This window comes from Osmerus eperlanus, chromosome 21 (genome assembly GCF_963692335.1).
Source record: "Osmerus eperlanus chromosome 21, fOsmEpe2.1, whole genome shotgun sequence".
NCBI classification, from domain to species: Eukaryota; Metazoa; Chordata; class Actinopteri; order Osmeriformes; family Osmeridae; genus Osmerus; species Osmerus eperlanus.
The window spans coordinates 7,628,565-7,650,002 of NC_085038.1; the positions used below are offsets into that span (position 1 = coordinate 7,628,565).

Consider the following 21,438-nt stretch of genomic DNA (forward strand, 5'->3'; position numbering starts at 1 on the left):
AGGAAACTCCTCATTGTAAATATGGTTCTCCGATAGCCTAAACACTGCATGCACACACACTCACACGTGTCCTTGTATGTATGCACACTCACACACTCACACACACACACACACAAGCACGTATCAGGAATGGTTAGTCTTCACTGGACTTCATTGGGCTGGTCTGATCGTATTAACCAATAAAAATATGTCAGAGTAATGTAAACATTGTGTAGCGTGAGGAGGGTGGTCTAGAGTCATGGTCACCTGAGCTCTCACAGACATTCTGTCAGTAGGGGTTAAACAAGATCTCTTTATCTAGATGCACTTATTTGTGTGTGTGTGTGTATTTCAAGGAGAGAGATTAGACATTTAGGGAGGGTGGTAAACCTGTAGTGGTACGATGGCACAATGCCTTGTAGCAAGAAGGACCTAGGTTTGATATCTGCTTGGGGCACTATTCGGTGCAAAGGTGGGCTATCTCCCGGAACTTTCTGTGAAGAGTTTGCATGTTCTCCCCGTACTCAAATGGGTTCCCATGTGAAAAACCCCATTTTCGAACGGGTGAGCACTTGGACTTGGCTCCCGGTCGCCTTGATGTGACTGATCGCTGCTCCTGGCTGCCCTCGGATGAAGGACAACAGGATGGGAGAAGGGCAGAGAGGGAAAGTTCATCAGGAGACACTCAAGCATGTGTGTCTGTATGTGTGTTAGTGTGTGTGTATGTTAGTGTGTGTGGGTTTGGCCGCTCCCAGCACATGTTGATCACATGATCGGTAAAGGTTTCTTCTTCTTCTTCTGAACATTGTGAACATGGTAGTAAAGTATCTTGTCAAGAACATAGAGTTTAATAGACTGTTTAATGATTCTACATATCATGACTTTTTTGGCATTGTTGAACTGGCACCTTTTCATAGTCCTTACATCCAGATGAAGAGGGAAAACAAGAGGAACTCAACCACACGGTAACACAGTAGCGGCCGGTCGACCCAACCACGCCTCTGCACATTTTTATCCAAACCCCTCATTTCTGGTATTGTACTTTCTGAAGGAGCTTATTTTATTTTCCAAAGGAATGTCCCGTCTAAAAACAGACTGCAGATGAAGGAGGGAAATCAGAGATTTGTAAAGTAATTACATAGTTGGAGATGAACCACTCTCTTATGGTTTATTTCCCAGCAATCTCTGTCTCTCCCAACTGTCTGACTGGAGAGAAACGTTGGTATTCCCCCCTAGAACTGGACACACACTTTTGACCCAAAAGTGATCTTTTTCAATATTCCAGATGAGTAGAATATAACATAAGCATATAAGGAGATACTTTCATGTGAAAGTATTTTCTTTCTTTTCAACTGCGTTTTCTATCTCATGAATGTGCCTGCTTAGCGTTTGACAAGATCACAGTTTGCCGTGAGACATTGTTGATGGCTACTCGCCGTACTGCTATGTAGAGAGAGGTGGTGGCTTCACATTTGAAAAGGAAAAGTTTGTGAATCTCCGGACATAACCAAGGACTGAAAAACAAATATCTGACCAATTCAAGGCTTCATTGTATCAAGAGTCATTTTCTTTTGCTCAATCTTCGCAATTTTGCTGTCATCAGATGCTACCATTTTGACAAACGAGAATCTTGAATGGCCAATCACAAAATAACACCAGGAGTCTCGTTAAGCTGGGATCTTAGCGTTAGACAGTTGTGCAATTACACATCAGCTTGTCTCCTGGCCCTCCCAATCACTCTCTGTCTCTCTACATGTCAATTATCCTCCAGTGAATCCCTGTATTTAAGGAACGTGCCTTTGCTCCTCTTTTGTCTGGGCTGTGTAGGAGGCTTTGTGGCACAAGGTTCCATCAGGGGAGAAGGATCCAAAACCTCTTAGGAAGAAAGTGTGTCTGTGCAATCCAGAAAAGTAGACAAGAGGGTGGTTGCGCGTGTTGAGTTCATGTATGACTCCTGCACATGACAACAGAACCAAACACTTCAGGGTACAAGCAACTATCAATGTAAAAGCCTTTAAAATACAAGCAAAATACAACATATAAGCAATATAAAAACACAACGTGCCCCTTTCGCCAATAATAAGTGTTATTGTTCAGTATCTACATAACACCAACCAGTGGTTTCACATAAGCCAGACACCTAGGTGACAGTGACAGTAATTAATTACTGTTTGTATATGTGTCTTGGTTTAATTGATCGGCCGGGTGGCCTGGTGCACACAAGCCAGACATGCATTGCCAGCCACTGGAGACAGCCTGGAAGAAGTGGGTCTGAAATACACCCTCACAGACTGCAGAGTGCCATAGATCATCTGGGTAAGGGCATCTGGTCACCCCTTCCACCCCTTCGCACGCAAACACACACACAGACCTCCTCAAATTACCATTATGGAAAAATCTGTCATTTAAGATAAACAATAAGTCCAATTAGTGTAGAGTACACTGTAGTGAAAGTGCAATTGAAAACATACTTTTTCTTTAGTTGTAGGGAAACGACTCGCCATGGAAATGGTCGAGTGACAGCCGTGAGAAAAACAAATATCTGAAAGTGTGTTGAACACCTTTACATAAGATAGATACAGTTTGTCAGGCGGGAGTGAGTGTGTTGTGATGCAAATTCTAAACAAAAGAAAATAGGTCAGGTTTTAGTCCCGTACACACTTAAAGACTTTTACAGACTTGTGCATTAAAGTACAGATACAGTACAGGTTTCATCCAGCACTTTTGATTGACTTTCTTTTCTTTTGTTTCCAGACGTGATTTTTCTGACTAAGTAAAGTAGATCACAGTTTTATTTAAAACTGTCTTAGTGTGAAATAAATGGGAGGGCTGGTAGATTGCTGTAATTATCAAACCCACTCAGCTCATTTAGCACAGCCGGAGTTCGTAGGCAAATTCAGAAACCAATTTACTAAGCGTGGCAATGAACAAGTGATGGTACCTCCAGTGGTGAGCCCTCCACTAGACAGACAATAGGGAAATGAGGGGTTAAAATAATGAAGACTGAACCAGAGAGGAGGAGTCATTATAGGCCTCATTTCATGAGCCTTTCAGCAGTTAACAGTAGGGAGGAGGAACAGTACTTTAAGTGCTACACGAACAAGTGTGTGTATGTGTGTTTATGTGTGTGTAATGTGAGGAAGGGGTAGACTATCGGTTAGGGTTGAAGATTGTGAAAATTATGATAATGATAAGAGCATAAGTGAGCAAATGTAATAAAAAAAGAAAGAAAAAAATGCTGTTCTTTGACACACTTGGGTGAAAACCCAAATGCTGCTCATTACAAATATGATCCATAGCATTATGCAAATACTACTGGATACCTAAAACATTAGCCATCATGTGCATAACTGTCTGAGCCAGTCTAAATGTATATTGAGGTTAGAGTTTGGAACTGAAACTTTTCCATCAGTAAGCCCCCCTTCTGAGGTGTTAATACAGTACAGGTAATAGTAGTGGTGAATGTGCAGCTTTGGTCACTGTTGGAAACACTTGCATGCCATCTCTTTGTTGTGGTTAAGAGAGGGAATAATAAGATGCAATTGGAATAATTTCAAGAGTGATCTGTCTTCAATCAGAGAGAAATTATAGCTCCAGGAGGCCTATAATCAAAGTCAAAGTGACTTTTTAAAGATCCTGATTTTGCAGTGATGACTTATGTCAGGCAGAGGATACATCTCTGGGGCATATCTGGGGCTTTATTAACAAAGTGCTCTGACTGCAACACCTGATTGTACCCCGTTGCTACTGAGTCAGCTGCTACCTGTGCAGCTAAACATCCACCCATCCAATTCCCTTCTGAAAGGCCTCACACCAGATCTACTGACTGGCCCTAAATGGACAGTGCAACAGGGGAGACCAAGTCAGTGTAGCTTGCTGTTAAAGTTTAAGAGGGCCCTGTTCTGCCATTTTCAAAGTGGTTAATATCTTATAATAACGGGCAGGGAGACGAAAAACACTAAGAACTAGAACCTTTTCCTCAGACAAAAGAACAAACCCAACTGTGACCAGGGGTAATAATTGTGTTTACCATCAGGTGGGCTCAAGTCACTTGCGTTTCATAATGTCTTTAACCCAGGATCTTGCCTACATGAGCACTGTCTGCCTATATTTACACTGGCAAAACACTCCCTCTTTTTAACAAGTAGGAAGTGAATGAGCAACCCTGTCCCTCACCACAATAACAAGGCCAAAGGATTATGCATTTTTACATACATTATGTCCTGCTCATAGAACCCATTGCTCTGCAGGCATAGACAAGATGACCAGTCACGCCTCTTTACCCTGTGATCAGTGGTCAAACTTTAGTCAGGATGAAGAGGGTATTAGTTTAGACTTTTCTACTAAGCTACAGTAGAAATCACCAGATTTGTCTCTGCTTTAGGCTATACGTAGCCAAAGTAATGTACACAGATACCCTTGCTAAACAGACATTCTATTTTAGAGCTGTTTTGTGTTTGGATGGTCCCATCCATAAATGGTCTGAAACTCTAAATAGTTTGATCTAAATTAAGAAGGCGTATGATTAATTATTGTGATCCGTGCAGATATTATGTGTTGTCCCTTTAAACTGTGGAAGTTAGATTTACTATTAGGAAGCCTGACGTGTGTGACACAATGATTATTGGATGCTTCTGTTGCAACGTTGCTAAACAGCGACAACCACGAGCGAATGAAGAAATATCGCCACCGTGTGGGTATTATTGAGCATTGCATAAGAAAGGGAACCAGCAACCTCTTTATTCCGCTTTTATTGTCGAAGAGTTATTTTGACTTTTCTCTTGTAATGTCTAGGCGTAGTTTTAATTCGGAATTAAACCCGTTTTGATGAAGACGTCCTGCGGAAGTTGTCATTAATGAGACCTACCAGCCTCCATCATTTTGTCAAAGAGACTTAATTCATATCACCCTCGTTCAACATATCACGGAAAACCTAACAATATTGTCATAGGAATTAATACACAAATGCATAAGCGGTCTTCTGTTTCTGACGCCATTTAGATTAAATCATTTTAATGCTGCTTCCACTGAGACACATTTAAAAAGAAAAAAATGAAAGAACAAATTGTAGTAATGGCTAATCGGGAAGGCCTCTGCTTTTTTCTCCCGCCTTCAGTCAGAATTGGAAGGTGCCATTTTCAGTTTTTTGAAGATACGGCATACTCTACCGCGTTTAAATATGAATAATATTCGTTTTTTTATTTTTACAGCGACTGTTAATATTAAGGTAATATAAAATAACAGTTTACAAAAAAGACACACTGAACATGATGCTATTTGTAAAATTATATTTTGAGCGTTTACACCTGTGATATTTTAGGGGGGTGCTGCCTTATTAGCCACAGGAGACGAGTGAGCGAGTTTAGTTCAACTTCATAAAACCTACAACGGCGGTGGAGTGGTGAGATACAGGAGACAGGGGATGAGCAAATTAGCACACCATTAAAATTGTATGTTTTGTTTTATATCGTTAGCCTATACCTACTAGATAAAACTTAATTACTTAATTAACCGCATTTATAAAGACTGATCAAGCCTTGGCTTCAGCGATGGAGAGCGAAGTAGCCGTAAGTGATCTTCCATTTCAATGATTCTGATCAATCTTTGACGCTAACTAGATAGCTAGTGCAAGCTATTTACTTTTCCTGGCTTAGTACCCAATTTGGCTTTAGCAAATTAAAGTAAGCTGCCGACTTTGTCTTTGTAAATACTCATGCTGGTTGTTAACATATTGATTCATAGTAAAGTAGCTAGGCTAGCTAAAGCATAAATAACAGGTTAGCTGGCTAACTGACAAGCTACTTAGTGATAGCTAAGCTAGCTGTTAACTAGCTGGCGATTTTTGATGTACAAGATCACGATGTTAACCAGTTTCCTAACTATAATCAACGGTAACTAAGTATCTGTAACTAGTTAGCTAGCTAATTTTAGTTTCCTAGAGTTTGCCTTGGCCAAAGTTCATTAAGTGTTCTCACTATTAAATCCTGTGACACAATGTTCTCCTACCTACTAGCTAGTACAGAGAGGTCTTTTTTTAAATAGCAGGTGTGCCTTTGAAGTACTGTTGACTGACATTGCAAGACCAAAACATGAGCTTGCTGTTTTGTCTGGTTCCCAAGAAATCGTCCTGATCTGAAAGAAAAAATAAGTTCTTTTTCAACAGTCGGCTAAGTAAAAAAAAAAAGATGTTGGCCATTCGCGATTAAACATTTTACATTACATTTACATTTAGTCATTTAGCAGACGCTCTTATCCAGAGCGACTTACAGTAGGTACAGGGACATTCCCCCGAGGCAAGTACGGTGAAGTGCCTTGCCCAAGGACACAACGTCAGTTGGCATGACCCGGTTTAACCCAACTAGGGTTAAAGTTAACTAGTGATGAGTGGCTAGCTAGTTATTATGTAGTTAGCTAGCTAATTTTCGTTTCCTAGAGTTTGCATGTCCCAGAGGTCATCAACTGGACTAATAAATCATTTGAAAATAAAGCATACAAAGATAGATGTTTTCCTTTGAAAGACACCTTTCAAGTGAAATAAAAAAAATTAAGTGCTGTTTATAAATATAAATGTTGTTCTTTTTAAACAAGTATGTAATATGTGTATATATTATAATATAGTAAGTTAAAAATGTTTGTTCTAATACATTTGACTGCTTGTCGAGATAGAGATTAGATGTTGGCCATTTTTCCCTATGACCACCATCTCTGTTTAAATGTGATGTGCACTCAGACACAGACCAGCACTCCGTCTCCCTCCCCTGATCCTGAGTCTGCTGAACCCAGCAACACTACCAAGTCTCACCACGCCCCGCGCTTTGGAACCATTATCCCTAATCGAATTTTTGTAGGAGGCATTGACTTCAAGGTGAGTTCTCATCTTGTTTGGTGTCCTTTTTTATCTATTGATCCACTTTTTTTCCATTGCTACAAAATGACTAATGTGTGTGTGTGCATGTGTGTGTAGACAAATGAGAATGACCTGAGGCGGTTCTTCTCCCAGCATGGAGCCGTTAAAGAAGTGAAGATTGTGACTGACCGTGCTGGGGTATCAAAAGGGTGAGTTTGATTGGAATGAGTTTCCAATAATGATAAATAGGTTAATTGAACTGCTGTTGTCAAGTTCAAACGGCTGGATGATAAGGTTAATTTGTCATTTCGATTTGTATTTAACTGGTCAAAAAGGTTTTACAGTAAAGTAGGCCCGAGGAGGGTTATTTCCATCTATTTTAGGAGAGGTATAACTCATTGAAGAGTGTAGAACTGAAATTCAAGACATTGTTGGTTCAAATCTCCCACCCTACGTTGTGTTGGTTAAACATCAGCTAAATGCCCATCCTATAGATACGGATTTGTTACCTTTGAGACGCAGGATGATGCACAGAAAGTCCTTCATGAAGTAAGTATAGAGTGCCAGAAAAAACTTTGATCTTGAGGAGTCAGCTGTCCTGTTGTGCCTAAGTCTGACACTGCTGTTCCTCAGGCAGATCGGTTCAGCTTCAGGGACAAGAGGCTCAACATTGGCCAGGCCATCCGAAAGCAGCAAGTGGTGGTGCACTGTACGTGAGATGAATACATTTGTTTTACGTGACTTGTTTTACTCACTATATGAGTAGAATCATGTCGTGTTTTTGCTGTTGTTGTAATTATTTAATTCAAAAATATTGCAGAATATTTCCATGTGTTAAACTGACTGGTATAGGATGGAGGGGAGAATAACGGATGATGATGATGGTTTCCTCTCCCCTCTGCCCAGCCAACAGTTTCTCTGTGTCCGGCCCCAACCCTGCCATGGCCGTGCCTGCTCAGTGTGGCACCATGTACCTCACCACCCCCACAGGCTACCCCTACACCTACCACAACGGAGTGGCTTACTTCCACAGCCCCGATATCAAGCCCCTGGCTTCACACTGGCCTGTAAGTCCTAATCTGAGGGTGGGTGTGTGTATGTGGGTGTGGGTCTTCATCATTCATTTCTACGATCTCTTTAGTCTCACTCTCGGTCAGTATCGGGCTCTCCTGTGATGCTGACTCACCCGCCTCAACCAGTCTACCAACAAGCAGCCTACCACCATTACCAGGTCTGAATCTAACTCCATGAGGACTCAGGCCACGCATCAGGGCCTCCTTATATGTTATAACTCCCATAATACGAATCGAATGGACATTGTCGTGAAGCCTCACGCACAGCCTACTGCTTGGCACTGAACCGCTTGTCCATGTCTGTGTTGTGCATCAGGCCCCCACCCAGTGTGTCCCCCCCGGCCACCTGCAGTGGAATGTCCCTCAGGTAAACCAAGGATGGACAGCAGCACGGACATTGAAGGTAGACGGGAGTTCAGGGTGCGTTCTGTAAAAGTGTGTGTGTGTGTGTTTCAGTCTCCGGTCCCTTCCAGCCCGGTGATGTATATGCAGCCCTCCGAGCTCCTCTATCAGCCCATAGAGCCCTCTGCAGACGGGGGCTGTGTCCAGGCTGCCTTGCCTCTCCTGGAGGCCTCCATCCCAGAGGTACAGACACACATCTGCTCCTCGTCAATCTGCTGAGGCCCGAAAAAAACACAGTGGCAAAGCTCCATTAAAAAAGATGTGTTAGCACAATGTCATATGTGGCCTACTTACTTATGTTTGCAGCAGTTCATGGATCCCATGGTTCAGTCTCCCTACCATCAGATGTATGCCCAGAGCCCTGGGGGACTGGCCCCGATCATCATGCAGCAAGACCCTGGAAAGGTACGGCCGTCTCATGTATGGGAAAAGAAAATCGCCGTCTTTTGGACGGTAATTTAACTTAATCACAGAGAGTTTCGCGAACAGTTTCAGATGACTAACTGAGCCGTTCCTCTGCCAGGAGCAGAAGTTCCACGCCTTGCGGGGGGGGCCCGCGGTCAGCCTGAAGCCGAGGTACGGCCGCAGCCCGCATTACGCCTACCTGCACAAGGACTACCGCCCAGACATTGCAGACCACGCCCCCCCGCCCATCTCTGAGCCTCTCAAGTAGACTCCGCCCACACCTCTGATAGCGCCTCCTCAGGGGGGGAACGACAGCCCGCTTCTCTCTCCACTCACCAGCCTTCTCCATCCATCCAGCCTCCAGCGATCCCAATCCTGCCACTAACATCCACATGATCTTACTGTTATTCTCAAAACAACTAAATGCTCTGAAGACGTTAATTTAATACTTATCTAGCAGTACTCTACGCTTACAATTACGCTGACCATCAATGAAGCAAAAATGTTATGGACCTTTGAGTCAGATGACTGAACATAGTCTTTCCACCTGCAAAACACTACAGGAGCACACAGCCTTGGACTGTTCTGTGGCCAAACTGAAACTGACGGGGTGTGAAGTCATCGACTTTGATCTCAGGTCAAGTGTTCCTAGTGGGGCTATGGTTTTTTGTTGTCTCTCTTTGTAATGTTAAGTTCTGAAGACATTATCATTAGTGTCTGGTCTCTCTTCCCACACCAGTATAAACATCAATACAGTACTACATTGATTTCTCTCGGAACTAATGGAAATCTGAGTATATACTGAGCACCTTAATAAACCTCAGTCAGTAACTGGTTTACAGTTGATAGAACACTGAAAAACACTTCCTGACTAGAAATTCCAGTTTTTTCAAATTAATATGACTTCATTTCGGCAGTTGTCATTGTGCCTTCAGCAGTGATGACATACTATTATCCTTTTGAGTGCATAACAGTCTGCATTGCCCCCTAATGAAAGACAAGAGAATAGAGTGCTCTGTCTTCTGAATTAGAGTTATATTAATGGTATTTGGTCATCAAAAAGCTCAGAATTTAACTCATGTGAAATGTACATCTTTAACTTTTGTTTTAATTATTAGGATAGATGGCCACAGCCTTTTCCTTTTTTGGGGTTGCCATCTTTCTTGAAAAGCAGAAAGAATTAATGCGTAAGGTATTATTGGGTATTTATATTCCAGTTATCTTAAAATTCTCAATGACCTAACATACTTTAAACATGTGAATATATATACAGCTTTTCTGGGAATTTATTTTCTTCATATTTTACAGGTTTTACCCTTAATTAGCTATTAATAATTAATGTATTACTTTAAGTCAATGACGAGGAAAAAAAAGTGAACGTTATACCCATTGTTATAATTTCTTTAGAAATGTCAAAAGTATTTTTTGGTGCTCCTGGTCATCTATTCAATGAGGTTGCTCCCCACAATGAGGTTTTAGGTTTCATATTATGTGTCTACCATGCCTCACTTAATTCATGTTTTCCCCTTTATAATAAAAGCTTTTAAATTGCAATCGGAACAACTAGAACATAGCCATTCATTTTCAGAAACAGAACGCTATTTTGCAGTTGCAGTAAATGATGATGGTAGTGTATGTTGCTAAAACACTAATTGTTTTAACAAGTCATTTTTATACTGAAGATTGCCAATGACAGCTACCATGGAACTTTGTGTGAAACTGTTTAGCATGTGTCATATAACAGGAATAGAATATTTGTTAGCAAATATGAATATTTTATTGTCTAATAGTTTGTGTTTGAGATGTTTTACTGTGCAACTGTTCTGTCTGCTCAGGATGCTTTAACAGTATTTTTTTCTAGGAATATGTACGTTGCGTTATGTTCACAGTTATTGTAATGCCACTTACATTTAAAAGCACTGAGACCACAAGCAGTGTTATGAACAAAACTCAGGGTCAAATTAGCATCTTTAAAGAATGCTTCATGTCATGTTTGGTACATAGTTCTCACCAGCACAATGTCCCATTACATGTATCCTCTGCTAATTATTTACTTGCTTACTCAATGTGAGAGTATATCTTTGTGTAATTTGGGGAAGGGGTAATTTGTTCAGAAAAAATAAAGTTTGATTTGGAATCAGCATCTGTACAGTAGCCTACACTCAAAATTATTTGACGAGTGTAAATCTTAACATACCAAAAATGCATGATTGTAAATATATCTGACATTTTAATTTATAAAATGTGAATAGATATCCACCAGGGACAAAATGACAAAACAGGAGTTACATTGCCTTTGTTGTTTGAGTAACAATAGTTCATAATTCAACATGGGATGAAGAAATTGAACAAGACCAACTATTGCTTTTAAAATCTAAAGACAGCACCACGCAGTTGTCAATCATTATTTACTCACATAATTCAAACAATAAATTACTCTTAAAACAAAAGGAATAGAATCAACAGATTTTCTGAATGACGTATGAAAATAGTCGTCCCCCCATATGACCAATAACCTGGAAAAAGGCTTGTCTAAAGAATAGGTGCAGAATCTTTTGTCCAGTGAGCAAACAAGCCTTTAGCAGTGCCAGGTGAGAAACACGGAGCTTCAACACCTCCACTCTTTAGTATCTCCTAAATGATTTCATGAGAAAGTGGGACCGTAGCTGTAATGTGACCCATCATTCAAACAGATACAATGTGTAGTTGTCATCTTGGCCTGGATAAGCTCATGATTTCACCATCTGTAACATTTGGTTATGGCATACATCTGCCTTGGCTGTGACTACACACGACCCGAGATTTCGACAAAGATTCTAGAATACGATGAATATTTAAGAAGTTAAGAGGAAAGAAACAAGCAGAAAGGCAAGGTTAGTCTGTTGTTAGTTAAAGACACAATCCCACAGTCAACCAAGGGAATACAATGAATGTAACGTTTCACCACAACACTGCTATATCTGAAACATTCAGGTTAGATTGAGATGTTATGTCTCAGTTATTACAGCAATGACAGTTTTTTACTAACACTAGCATGTGATTTTAGTGTGCTTGTTTTCTCTTGGGTCTGTGATAATGTACAATTTTGTATGGACAGGGTCTGTGTGTGTGTGTGTGTGTGTCTGTGTGTAGGTTTGGCATGATGAAGCTGGTGTTCAGGCTTCGCTCTCTCCCTCCGCCTCGTTCTGGACCTCCTCTTCCATGATGGGAACTATGAGGTTGTCCTTAGACATCAGGTTGTACTTCATCACAAACCGTGTGAAGCGATGGCACAGAAACGTCTCGTTCTGCACAGGGGAAAAACACCTTCGAATGTCATAGGCACTCAATACTTCATGGATTGCTTCCAATAGATGATTTGAATTGATGCATACTAGTTGAGATAAATGTAGTCCCAAGATAGTGAAAGTAGCAAGGTTTAGATCATATGGGTTGTTAGCAAAAACAAGATAAGTATGAAATGCAAAAGAAAATGATCCGGCTATTCACCTCATACTTGTCAAAGATTTGGCGATGGTGAAAGTAGGCATGGGAGAATATCCTGTAAATCCGTCTGCAAACTGAGCCCAGCTTAGCAACAGAAGATTCTTTGATACTCACCCTGCACCAAGCCAAAATACAGTTAGTCAAGTAACATGGATTTCTATAGCACAATTATTAACAATCAAGGCTGACTAAGTGCTCTACAATAAGATAAGACAATTATAGTCATTGCTATCAAGAGGCATATTAGGACGTAATGATTACTCAAATAAGTGAGCTGTGTGTACAGTGTGGGGCCCTATGGGAATGTCTCAGGGAGCAGGCGCCATCTTTACCTGCTGGGGAAGTACTTGTTGCTGTTCAGGAGGCAGGCTGCTCCATCTAGTGTGTGTCGGGTGTAGTCGATGGCAGGACACTGAAATGCCAAGAAAAAATTGCAGGGGTTCAAACGTGCTCCCAGAAGGTCCAGCCTGTGATCAAAGGGAGGGGTACCCACCTCTTTGGGAGTCTTGTGGGCAGCACAGAGAAAGATCCACTGCTCTGTGGCGGTCATCTGGGTGCAGGTATCTGGGTGGCACTCTCCCTTTGGAATAGCAAGAGAACTAGTTGCAAATGATGTTCAGCATATCCCCAATGAGCCCCCGTTTGAGATATAGGTGTGCGTTTGACAAAAGCAAGTTCGAGCTTCTAGGACGTAGAAAAAACGAAGAAGATTAAGATAATCATATAGCCTGATGTCAAAGTATACCTGCAACTTTACAGCAAGTCCATTCAGTTCAAGACAAAACTGCCTGAAACACAGAAGATTTGACAACAAATTAGGGTGGTTACAAATTGTTCAATGCTGTAAAAGCTGGTGTATTGACACCAATTTACCAATTGATAATCAAGTTCAAATTCATCCTCGCACCCCTGTCCAGTGTCTGTTCCAGAGTAGAATATGTCAGTTAACCAGTCACCTGAGATGTTCATACTTCCAGACGCCCTCATCCTGACCCTCGGGGGGGTCCAGAATCTTCTCAATGTTGGAGCAGTCTGTCCTGATGTTTTGTTGAATGTACTGAGGAGAAACAAGAAATAGCCTTTGTAGACAGAAAAGACGAGAATCGCTAGCAATGCAATTGCAGCTTGAATAATAGGGACCCACAATCTGAAGGCCCAACCACTACACAGTGCTGACTTTGTCTTCTATAATTGACCCCTCCAACAACTGACTTAGGAATACAGTCACATCTAACTTTATTAGCTGGCTATTTGCTTAAAATCTCACCTGCTGTACAGCCAGAGTGCTGTCCATCTCCTCGAATGACTCATCTGGCCAATTGTAGAAATCCTGTAGACGTTACAAAACCAGAGAGGCTATTCTGTTAGCCTTCCTTTATTAGCCCGTTGTATATGTAGCCTACTTCTTAAACTTTCACTAAATCCTGCATGATAAGTTAGAAAACTAGCCATCAATTCAGTTTGCCTGAACGGTTGCTGTTAAATCTGAGTTAGTTCGCTGACATTGTTAGTAACTGACGGATCAGCTGTCAATGTCAGTGACAATTTCACCCTAGCTAGCTACTTTGCTAACATAATTTAGCTAAAGCTAACTACAATAACATATATAGCAAAGTACTGTACGTAGTCGACATTAGCCACCAAATTAACCAAATTATGTAGACTAGTTTAAATGCATACCAAAACCATCAGGATAGAAATAGGCTACCTACAAATGAGCCAGTCAACGAGTTAGCTGGACAATGTTAGCTATGTCGCTAACTAGCTGGTAGCTAGTTTAAAACAACTAGCTAGTTCTAGTTGTAGCCAAGAGCAGTCACAGTACTGGATGCTTGCGAGACAACAAGCGTAATAGCTAGCTAGCCAGATTGTTAGTTAGCCACAATAATGTAACTTTAGCATACCGAATTATACTACACCTTTAAAACATGTACCAGCATCTTATTTCACGCTAGAATGTTAAGAAATACAATACTTTTGTCTTAGTCCCTGGTCGGTTCCTCCTCAGAACAGCTGTACCCTCCGCCATGACCATCTCGCCTGGAATCCGGATGTCACTACGCACAGCGCTTCCTGATGTCATGTGGGATAGGAGACGGGCCCACAAACAGAAAGACAGGCAACAGTTTTAACCACGAACTGACTAGCAACCAGTTACACAGTAGAGGCTTTTGCTTAGAAATGTGTTCTTTTCACTCAAAGTTTTAACCTGGCTGTGTCAGTAACAGCTTTTATTGACAAATAAATTGATCAAATCAAGCTCATCGGTCTAGTTAGAGTTATCTCCATCATGTGCTGATTGGGACCACAGGATATATTTCTGCAGATGTTTATCTTACTCACATTCAATAGCCAGTCTACTGCAACTGATAGCAGATATTGTTGAGAAACACCATTAATTAAAGGACTGTGCTACCCCCCTCCCTTGTCGCCCCATAATTTGATCAGGGTATCAAATTCTAATATGCAGTAGTGTTTTTCCCGGAATGATTGACATTGTGATGACCTAAAGCATTCCAAAGAGTAAACATGTGTTCATGTATTATCCTGTAATTGTGGATTACTGGATAAACGTTTTTTGTAGACAACGTACAATATGAAGACACGTGAGTGAATAAAGTGCGGGGCTTGGATGTTTGCTTTGATGAATCAGGGGTTTTATCTGTATGGACGGGATCAAGACCTTGGCAGCATCGCAAAAGCACCAAATCCCTCATTAAAATAACAAAACGTCTGATCCATAAACCTTTTACTGAGGTTTATAAAACAGGCACGGTTCTCTCTGTCACGGATATTACATTGAGGAAAACTGCCCCAACTCTCAGCACAAAATGAGTAAGGTAAGGCTGAGCAATTTTGGAGTACTCGTAAATATGCCTTAGTTAATAATGAATGAATGACTAAATCTTTTTTTTTGAAAGCTGTACATTTGTTTAAACTGATTTGAAACAGTCATAGTTTGCAGAAACGGAAATATGCAATACTAAATTGGAGTTGAAAATTGGATAGCTTGATTTGACCTAACCTATTCAAACTCCTTACAAGGAAAGACAAGATGGCATGACATTGACCCCCCTTCTCGCTTCGACCCTGATTTCAGATCACTTTCTATGAGGATAAAAACTTCCAGGGGCGCTCCTATGAGTGCGACACGGACTGCCCCGACATGCACCCCCACTTCAGCCGCTGTAACTCCATCAGGGTGGATGGAGGCTGCTGGGTGCTGTATGAGAGGTCCAACTACACTGGCTACCAGTACGTCCTGACCAGGGGGGAGTACCCAGAGTACCAGCGCTGGATGGGCTACAATGACAACATTCGCTCCTGTCGTAATTTCTCTTATGTGAGTAGGAAAGAGAGCAAAGAGACTTGTATGTTGAATTTTTGTTCCGGTACTTTGTGGATTTGTGGACCCGTTGATTCTGTCTTTTGTCTCTGAAGGCCTTTGTTAGTCCAACAGTGTGCACAACATTATCATTTTGATATATCGCTGTCCACTGAGCTGGTGGATTCAGTGGAAAGAACAGTTTATGAGTTTTAGGGTCAAACAACAGACACAGTTATTAGACCAAAGTTCAAGGACTGCATCAGTTGGAAAAACGTAAAGCAAAGCCACATACTTCTCAAATATCATCCCATCTGTTGTCATATGGTCTCAACTGTATTTGTGAACTGTAGACTCCTCTGATTCCTATGCATTGTCGGTGTGCATATGGCCTCAGTTTATCTGTTATCTGCACCACTGTCCCAACAGACGAGTGGAGGACCTTACCGCATGAAAATCTACGAGCGCCCCGACTTCCAGGGCCAAATGATGGAGTTTAACGAGGACTGCGACTCTGTCCAAGATCGTTTCCGCAGCCGTGACATCTACTCCTGCAACGTGATGGAGGGCTACTGGACCATGTATGAGCACCCCAGCTACAGAGGGCGCCAGTACTTCATGAGGCCTGGGGAGTACAGGAAGTTCAGCGACTGGGGAGCCACCTGCTCCACCACCGGCTCTTTCCGCAGGATCACTGACTTTTAGGAACCAAATTCTCTCGACTGTTTAGTCAATAAATTCACACCCCAAATGGTTCCTGCTGTTGGTACTTAATTTCTTGCCTCTGGGTTAGCATTTGGAATGTAAAAAATAGATATCAGGGTAAACATTTTGCAGAAAGTGAGATTTATTTTCTTTTTTTTTACAAAACGAAACTTTTCTAGGTTCTCAGATAGCCAGGCTAAGTTTATCTAGGGATCATTCTAGTCTAGTTCTATTGCACCAGGTTCCCTTGACACGTACATGTTGTCAAACCTTTGGGTCGATCAGGGTCACGCAGTGGAAACATGCCTCGTTGGCAGAGATCCCAACCAGAAAGATTTGACAAACAATGCATCATTGGAGAAGAAAAGGCTTATTGTCCAGGGAGGAAACCTGTGAGAATGAAAACAGATCCCATGTCATGACTAGAAGTTCCCGTTCCATGTAAACACAAATTGTGTTGGTTCCTGTCACTGTCAGTCAAAGGAAAGGAAGTTGAGTATAGTGGCAAGACCAATTCTAATAACAATAATCATCTTGTTTACGGAGATTTAAGGAGAGGTTTTACAATATTGCAATGTGAAAGCTAATCTCACAACAGAAAGAAGTTAAAATAATTAATAATTAGGCACACTATGCAATATCTGCATACTCAAATAAACCAATAACAATAAAGTGAATATTAGAACATTAGAACAAACATTAAACAAAATGATTACAAAGATTAAACCAGTAAAACGGAAATATAGTTGTGTTCATGTAATTAGGTTGCATTGTGCTTCACTTGAAGGTTCTGTCACACTATTTACAATGTCACAGCAAGGACTGCAAAGAACATGGAACTTGTGACCTTTCTGCTGACTCAAAACATCTGCTAATTTGAATGACAAAGGCATCCATCACACCTTTCCACAACTCAAACACATATAAGGAATGTCACTGAGCATGGGGTTAAACCACAGCAAGTGACTCAACCGTCAGCTAAAATGGGCAAGGTATATGTGTTTGATGTGCATTCCCATACACTTCCTAGCATGGATACACTTTTATTAGGGTTGAATATTTTCCTGAGGGACCAAAAAGGAATTCCACCTGAACTTCTGGGAATCATGTGAACCATAGCATCTGCTTTTCTCTCTTTAGATTATCTTCTATGAGGACAGGAACTTTGGTGGCCGTCACCATGAGTGCATGAGTGACTGTGCCGACCTGCACTCTTACTTCAACCGCTGTCACTCCATCAGGGTAGACAGCGGCATGTTCATGGTCTATGATCGTGCTAACTATATGGGACACCAGCACTTCCTGAAGAGGGGAGAGTACTCTGACTACCAGCGCATGATGGGCATGACTGACTGCATCAGGTCTTGCCGAATGATCCCCATGGTAAGCGCCTGATATGATAGCACAATGTGGGCTCAAGTCAGCATAATCAGTGTGAATAGAGATCTTCATTTCATATGAGCAAAGGGCAGGGTTTCAATGTGAATCTGCTATTGAGATACTGGTCAGGGAAATGTTTTTGGACACCCGGTTATCTAAAGTTACGGCGGTGTCTCTGACGTCTCCACAGCATCGCGGCTCCTACAGAATGAGGATGTACGATCGTTCTGATATGGCTGGCCAGATGATGGAGCTGAATGACGACTGCCCCAACGTCATGGATCGTTTCCAGATGTCCGACTGCCAGTCCTGCAGCGTGATGGACGGCCACTGGCTGATGTACGAGCAACCCAACTACAGGGGCAGGCAGTACTACCTGAGGCCTGGAGAGTACAGGAGGTACAACGACTGGGGAGGCATGAGCCCCAGGATCGGCTCCATCCGACGCCTCATGGACCTCTAATGACAACAGAATCCTCTTCAAGATTCTACTGTATACCTTTTTTCACACGTTGAATAAAATGGTTGCAGCGTCTCTGAGTCTCAAGTCTATTTATTTCATTCCTGCATGTACCATAGTCTATCACTCTATCACAGAACGTCAAAACCTTGTTGCTCTCATTATACCAATCCATAGCGTATTTTGAAAATCGAGGATGAACGTGGATTTGTTTACAGAATCTGTCATAAATGACTTGGCTTAGTTGGCAATTAACCAAAATACAGATTGGCAGATGAAATCCAAGTGCCTCTGCGTACCGGCGCTGAAAAAGGACAATAAAAAATGTGATGGATATTGAAAATGACAATGCCATGCAGACCTCAGTGTGTTTTGCTGATGCTCTGGACCAGCCCTGCCTATACGGCCACTGTACGGTAGCATTTTGATCAACTGTGATGGGCAATGAACAATAACTCCTCACATTGTGAAGCATTGCTATACATAACCAGATTGGTTTCCCTTACTCTAGATGGTACTTATTTGAATGACAATACTTTATGCTGCGCAATCACACAGCGGCTTTTTATAAAAGGGCACAGGGCGAGTCACTATTGAGTGTCTATCTGCCACCACCAATCATGACAATGGGAAAGGTAAGCCGACATCCCGCTTGTCTTTTTTAATCACCAGTGAAATCGAATTGCATTTGATCAAATGCTAACGATTGGCGTAAAGCTGTAGGTGAAAATTACAAAATGAAAGTTACTTTCAAAATGTCGAAACTCTTGTCTACAGATCATCTTCTATGAGGACAGGAACTTTGGTGGCCATCACCATGAGTGCATGAGTGACTCTGCCGACCTGCACTCTTACTTCAACCGCTGCAACTCCATCAGGGTGGAGAGTGGCTGCTTCATGGTCTACGAGAGGCCCAACTACACAGGTCACCAGTTCTTCCTAAGGAGAGGGGAGTATTCTGACAACCAGCGGATGATTGGCATCAACGACTGCATCAGGTCCTGCCGTATGATCCCAATGGTGAGATCAGTTAGGGTCCCCAGTACCTAAACACTACACCAGACGAGGGACAGTCAGACCAAATCCTTGTTCAAGGGCTTATCTTCTGTTTGTGCCCTTTTCAATTTTGGCACAAGGCTGTGTCCACCAGAAACACATGTAAAAATACCAAAAAAAAGACATCTGTGCTGACAAAATATTTGCTCAAATCTGCTAATTGGTTCATAGTCATATTGTTTAATTTTTGTTGACCAGTTACAGCTCTATTGTCATGGATTTCACAAATGTGATATTCTCTGTTTTAGTACCGAGGCAGTTATAAGATGAAGCTGTTCGATCGGCCAGACATGGCTGGCCAGATGATGGAGCTGAATGACGACTGCCCCAACGTCCAGGATCGCTTCCGCATGTCGGATGTCAACTCCTGCAGCGTGATGGACGGCCACTGGCTGATGTACGAGCAGCCCAACTACAGGGGCAGGCAGTACTACCTGAGGCCTGGAGAGTACAGGAGGTACAACGACTGGGGAGGCATGAGCCCCAGGATCGGCTCCATCCGACGAATCACCGACTTCAACTAGAAGTGCTCATTATTTTCCTTTGTCAGTTCTCAATAAACCTGCATTTTTTAAATAGCTTGTACTGTTTTTGCTGTTTCCAAGGTGTATCAGTGTGAAGTACTGTGAGGTTGGTTGATAAATCCAAACCAAAAAGACAGTGGAATGATTGAATGCTCATCATTATTATCTTTATCTTGTGCAGACCTGATCTGATATGCAGTACTAGACGGTGAAAAAACCTATAATCTGGTGATTTATTATCAGCTAAATAAACTGATAACTATTAGTAGAATTGTAAAATGTGACCTCTGGTCTGTTTCTTTATCACTGTTCCAAGATCAAAGGTTGCACCAAGCTACTATAGAATTGCCTCAAACTTTCCATGGTATAGAACTGTTCCAAGCCACTCAGTCTGGTGTAACATTATAATTTTCAATGAAACTCTGCTGAGTAAGGAGACTGCTGATCCCAAAAAAACTATTGTGTCCAAAGCACTATTATTATTATTATTATTGAACTGAATGATAAAGACAATAAAAACTCTCGGTCCATCCGAATGCATGGTTATTCCAGAAACACAAAAATATATACAAAATTCAACAATGACACACATTTTGTGATTGTTACGTTTCCCTCAGGTATGAGGACTTTGTGAGTTGTGAATAAAAACAATGCTGTACATACAATGGAATGTTCATGACTTTATTCCCTAATGATTTAGCAATTAACACATTTAAGTTAATTCCGTAGTGATACGCCTGATGGAGCCCACCCTGGCAGTCATGCTACCCCACTCGTGGAACCTTCTGTAGTCTCCGGGGCTGATCAGGTACTGGCACCCCCTGTAGTAGGGGTGCTCGTAGAAGATCCAGTGGCCATCCATGACGTTGCAGGAGTAAACGTCATTATAGTGGAAACGTTCTGAGAGGTAGGGGCAGTCATCGGTCAGCTCCATCATCTGACCTTCAAACTCAGCATGCTCAAACACCTTCATTCTGTGCGGCCCTGGGTGCTGTGGAGATAAAAGCGCATGTTTTTATACCTCAGAGAGTGGATTGTCCAGTAAAATCTGGACGAATTTGTATCATTAGATATAGGTAGAGGCAAGCTGCATTAAGTGTTGTGATCCTATGCCTGATTGTTTGATAGATATGACTAACCCAACATATCTGGCCTTGGTTAGACCCTTGACCTGTCCCTTACCATGGGGATGTTGCAGCAGGATCTGACACAGTCATTGAAACCCATCCAGAGCTGGTAGTCAGAGTATTCTCCACTCCTCAGGAAGTACTGGTACCCAGTGTAGTTGGGGCGTTCGTAGAGCATCCAGAGTCCGCTCTCTACCTTACAGGAGTTACAGTGCATGAGGAAGGAGTGCAGGTTTGGACAGCCTCCATTGCACTCATAAAAATGACCATGGAAGTTCCTCTCTTCATAGAAGATGATCTAAAGACAGACCAATCAAGGTTTCGGGATTGTGTTATAGGGTTGTAGATCCAGGAGCTCCTCTTTCCCCAGCTGTGAGCCCAACTGAGAGAGAGAGAGGATAAACTGTAGAGACTGCAACGTCAGACCCAAGGCTCAAATCATCATCGTTTATTGATTTCGGTTGAAAAATCTACGGAGACTGTATGTTGAAGCACAAATGATGCAGAGCAAAACAAGCAGTCTTACCTTTCCCATTGTGTTGGAGTTACACTACCGCACCTGTGGTGGGATGCATGCTCTTTATATACCTGCGGTATTGTCATGGAAACTGATGACCTAGCTGGTCACTTTGTTGAAAAACAATGTATTTTCAGTTGATGCTGTGAGCT

At 41.9% G+C, this 21,438-nt stretch overlaps 6 protein-coding genes across 8 annotated transcripts; 4 read left to right on the forward strand and 2 right to left on the reverse strand.

Moving 5' to 3' along the window:
* The first annotated feature begins 5,330 nt into the window (after positions 1-5,330).
* LOC134007233 (protein boule-like) lies at positions 5,331-10,108 on the forward strand. 2 transcript variants are annotated; one of them, XM_062446506.1, is made up of 11 exons: positions 5,331-5,546; positions 6,710-6,844; positions 6,944-7,035; positions 7,321-7,375; positions 7,460-7,535; positions 7,733-7,893; positions 7,968-8,057; positions 8,216-8,266; positions 8,356-8,484; positions 8,608-8,706; positions 8,825-10,108. In XM_062446506.1, exons 1-11 carry the CDS (start codon positions 5,529-5,531, stop codon positions 8,972-8,974), a joined length of 1,056 nt encoding a protein of 351 aa, XP_062302490.1. In that variant the 5' UTR covers positions 5,331-5,528; the 3' UTR covers positions 8,975-10,108. The 2 variants fall into 2 exon arrangements, with proteins under 2 accessions (XP_062302490.1, XP_062302491.1); XM_062446507.1 differs by having other exon boundaries at positions 8,611-8,706.
* A 1,131-nt stretch (positions 10,109-11,239) lies between these two features.
* On the reverse strand, positions 11,240-14,307 carry LOC134007236 (MOB-like protein phocein). Its single transcript, XM_062446511.1, has 8 exons — positions 14,168-14,307; positions 13,460-13,522; positions 13,149-13,249; positions 12,938-12,980; positions 12,686-12,772; positions 12,525-12,604; positions 12,196-12,307; positions 11,240-11,993 (listed from the first exon to the last, which is right to left on the reverse strand). Exons 1-8 carry the CDS (start codon positions 14,273-14,275, stop codon positions 11,862-11,864), a joined length of 726 nt encoding a protein of 241 aa, XP_062302495.1. The 5' UTR covers positions 14,276-14,307; the 3' UTR covers positions 11,240-11,861.
* A 570-nt stretch (positions 14,308-14,877) lies between these two features.
* LOC134007242 (gamma-crystallin M2-like) lies at positions 14,878-16,273 on the forward strand. 2 transcript variants are annotated; one of them, XM_062446519.1, is made up of 3 exons: positions 14,878-15,032; positions 15,293-15,535; positions 15,947-16,273. In XM_062446519.1, exons 1-3 carry the CDS (start codon positions 15,024-15,026, stop codon positions 16,220-16,222), a joined length of 528 nt encoding a protein of 175 aa, XP_062302503.1. In that variant the 5' UTR covers positions 14,878-15,023; the 3' UTR covers positions 16,223-16,273. The 2 variants fall into 2 exon arrangements, with proteins under 2 accessions (XP_062302503.1, XP_062302504.1); XM_062446520.1 differs by having other exon boundaries at positions 14,934-15,027.
* A 911-nt stretch (positions 16,274-17,184) lies between these two features.
* Positions 17,185-18,137, forward strand: LOC134007244 (gamma-crystallin M2-like). Its single transcript, XM_062446523.1, has 3 exons — positions 17,185-17,214; positions 17,363-17,605; positions 17,793-18,137. Exons 1-3 carry the CDS (start codon positions 17,206-17,208, stop codon positions 18,063-18,065), a joined length of 525 nt encoding a protein of 174 aa, XP_062302507.1. The 5' UTR covers positions 17,185-17,205; the 3' UTR covers positions 18,066-18,137.
* A 426-nt stretch (positions 18,138-18,563) lies between these two features.
* On the forward strand, positions 18,564-19,694 carry LOC134007238 (gamma-crystallin M2-like). Its single transcript, XM_062446514.1, has 3 exons — positions 18,564-18,697; positions 18,840-19,082; positions 19,367-19,694. The coding sequence occupies exons 1-3, from the start codon at positions 18,602-18,604 to the stop codon at positions 19,640-19,642; spliced, it is 615 nt and encodes a 204-aa protein (XP_062302498.1). The 5' UTR covers positions 18,564-18,601; the 3' UTR covers positions 19,643-19,694.
* Positions 19,695-20,315: 621 nt separating this feature from the next.
* Positions 20,316-21,438, reverse strand: LOC134007245 (gamma-crystallin 1-like). Its single transcript, XM_062446524.1, has 3 exons — positions 21,296-21,438; positions 20,825-21,151; positions 20,316-20,633 (listed from the first exon to the last, which is right to left on the reverse strand). The coding sequence occupies exons 2-3, from the start codon at positions 20,984-20,986 to the stop codon at positions 20,355-20,357; spliced, it is 441 nt and encodes a 146-aa protein (XP_062302508.1). The 5' UTR covers positions 20,987-21,151; positions 21,296-21,438; the 3' UTR covers positions 20,316-20,354.

Excerpts from the sequence above, each read along its gene's own strand:
- LOC134007236 (XM_062446511.1), bottom strand. The coding sequence starts at position 14,275 with ATGACATCAGGAAGCGCTGTGCGTAGTGACATCCGGATTCCAGGCGAG. Across the intron at positions 13,523-14,167 it reads GACCAGGGACTAAGACAAAA|GATTTCTACAATTGGCCAGA; the intron begins GTATTGTATTTC and ends TAACGTCTACAG. Across the intron at positions 12,981-13,148 it reads TGGAAGTATGAACATCTCAG|GCAGTTTTGTCTTGAACTGA; the intron begins GTGACTGGTTAA and ends TCTGTGTTTCAG.
- LOC134007238 (XM_062446514.1), top strand. The coding sequence starts at position 18,602 with ATGCTGCGCAATCACACAGCGGCTTTTTATAAAAGGGCACAGGGCGAG. Across the intron at positions 18,698-18,839 it reads CAATCATGACAATGGGAAAG|ATCATCTTCTATGAGGACAG; the intron begins GTAAGCCGACAT and ends TCTTGTCTACAG. Across the intron at positions 19,083-19,366 it reads CCTGCCGTATGATCCCAATG|TACCGAGGCAGTTATAAGAT; the intron begins GTGAGATCAGTT and ends TCTCTGTTTTAG.
- LOC134007233 (XM_062446506.1), top strand. Across the intron at positions 7,376-7,459 it reads CACAGAAAGTCCTTCATGAA|GCAGATCGGTTCAGCTTCAG; the intron begins GTAAGTATAGAG and ends GCTGTTCCTCAG. Across the intron at positions 8,707-8,824 it reads TGCAGCAAGACCCTGGAAAG|GAGCAGAAGTTCCACGCCTT; the intron begins GTACGGCCGTCT and ends TTCCTCTGCCAG.
- LOC134007242 (XM_062446519.1), top strand. Across the intron at positions 15,536-15,946 it reads CCTGTCGTAATTTCTCTTAT|ACGAGTGGAGGACCTTACCG; the intron begins GTGAGTAGGAAA and ends CTGTCCCAACAG.
- LOC134007244 (XM_062446523.1), top strand. Across the intron at positions 17,606-17,792 it reads CTTGCCGAATGATCCCCATG|CATCGCGGCTCCTACAGAAT; the intron begins GTAAGCGCCTGA and ends ACGTCTCCACAG.
- LOC134007245 (XM_062446524.1), bottom strand. The coding sequence starts at position 20,986 with ATGCACTGTAACTCCTGTAAGGTAGAGAGCGGACTCTGGATGCTCTAC. Across the intron at positions 20,634-20,824 it reads CCTGCTGCAACATCCCCATG|CACCCAGGGCCGCACAGAAT; the intron begins GTAAGGGACAGG and ends TTATCTCCACAG.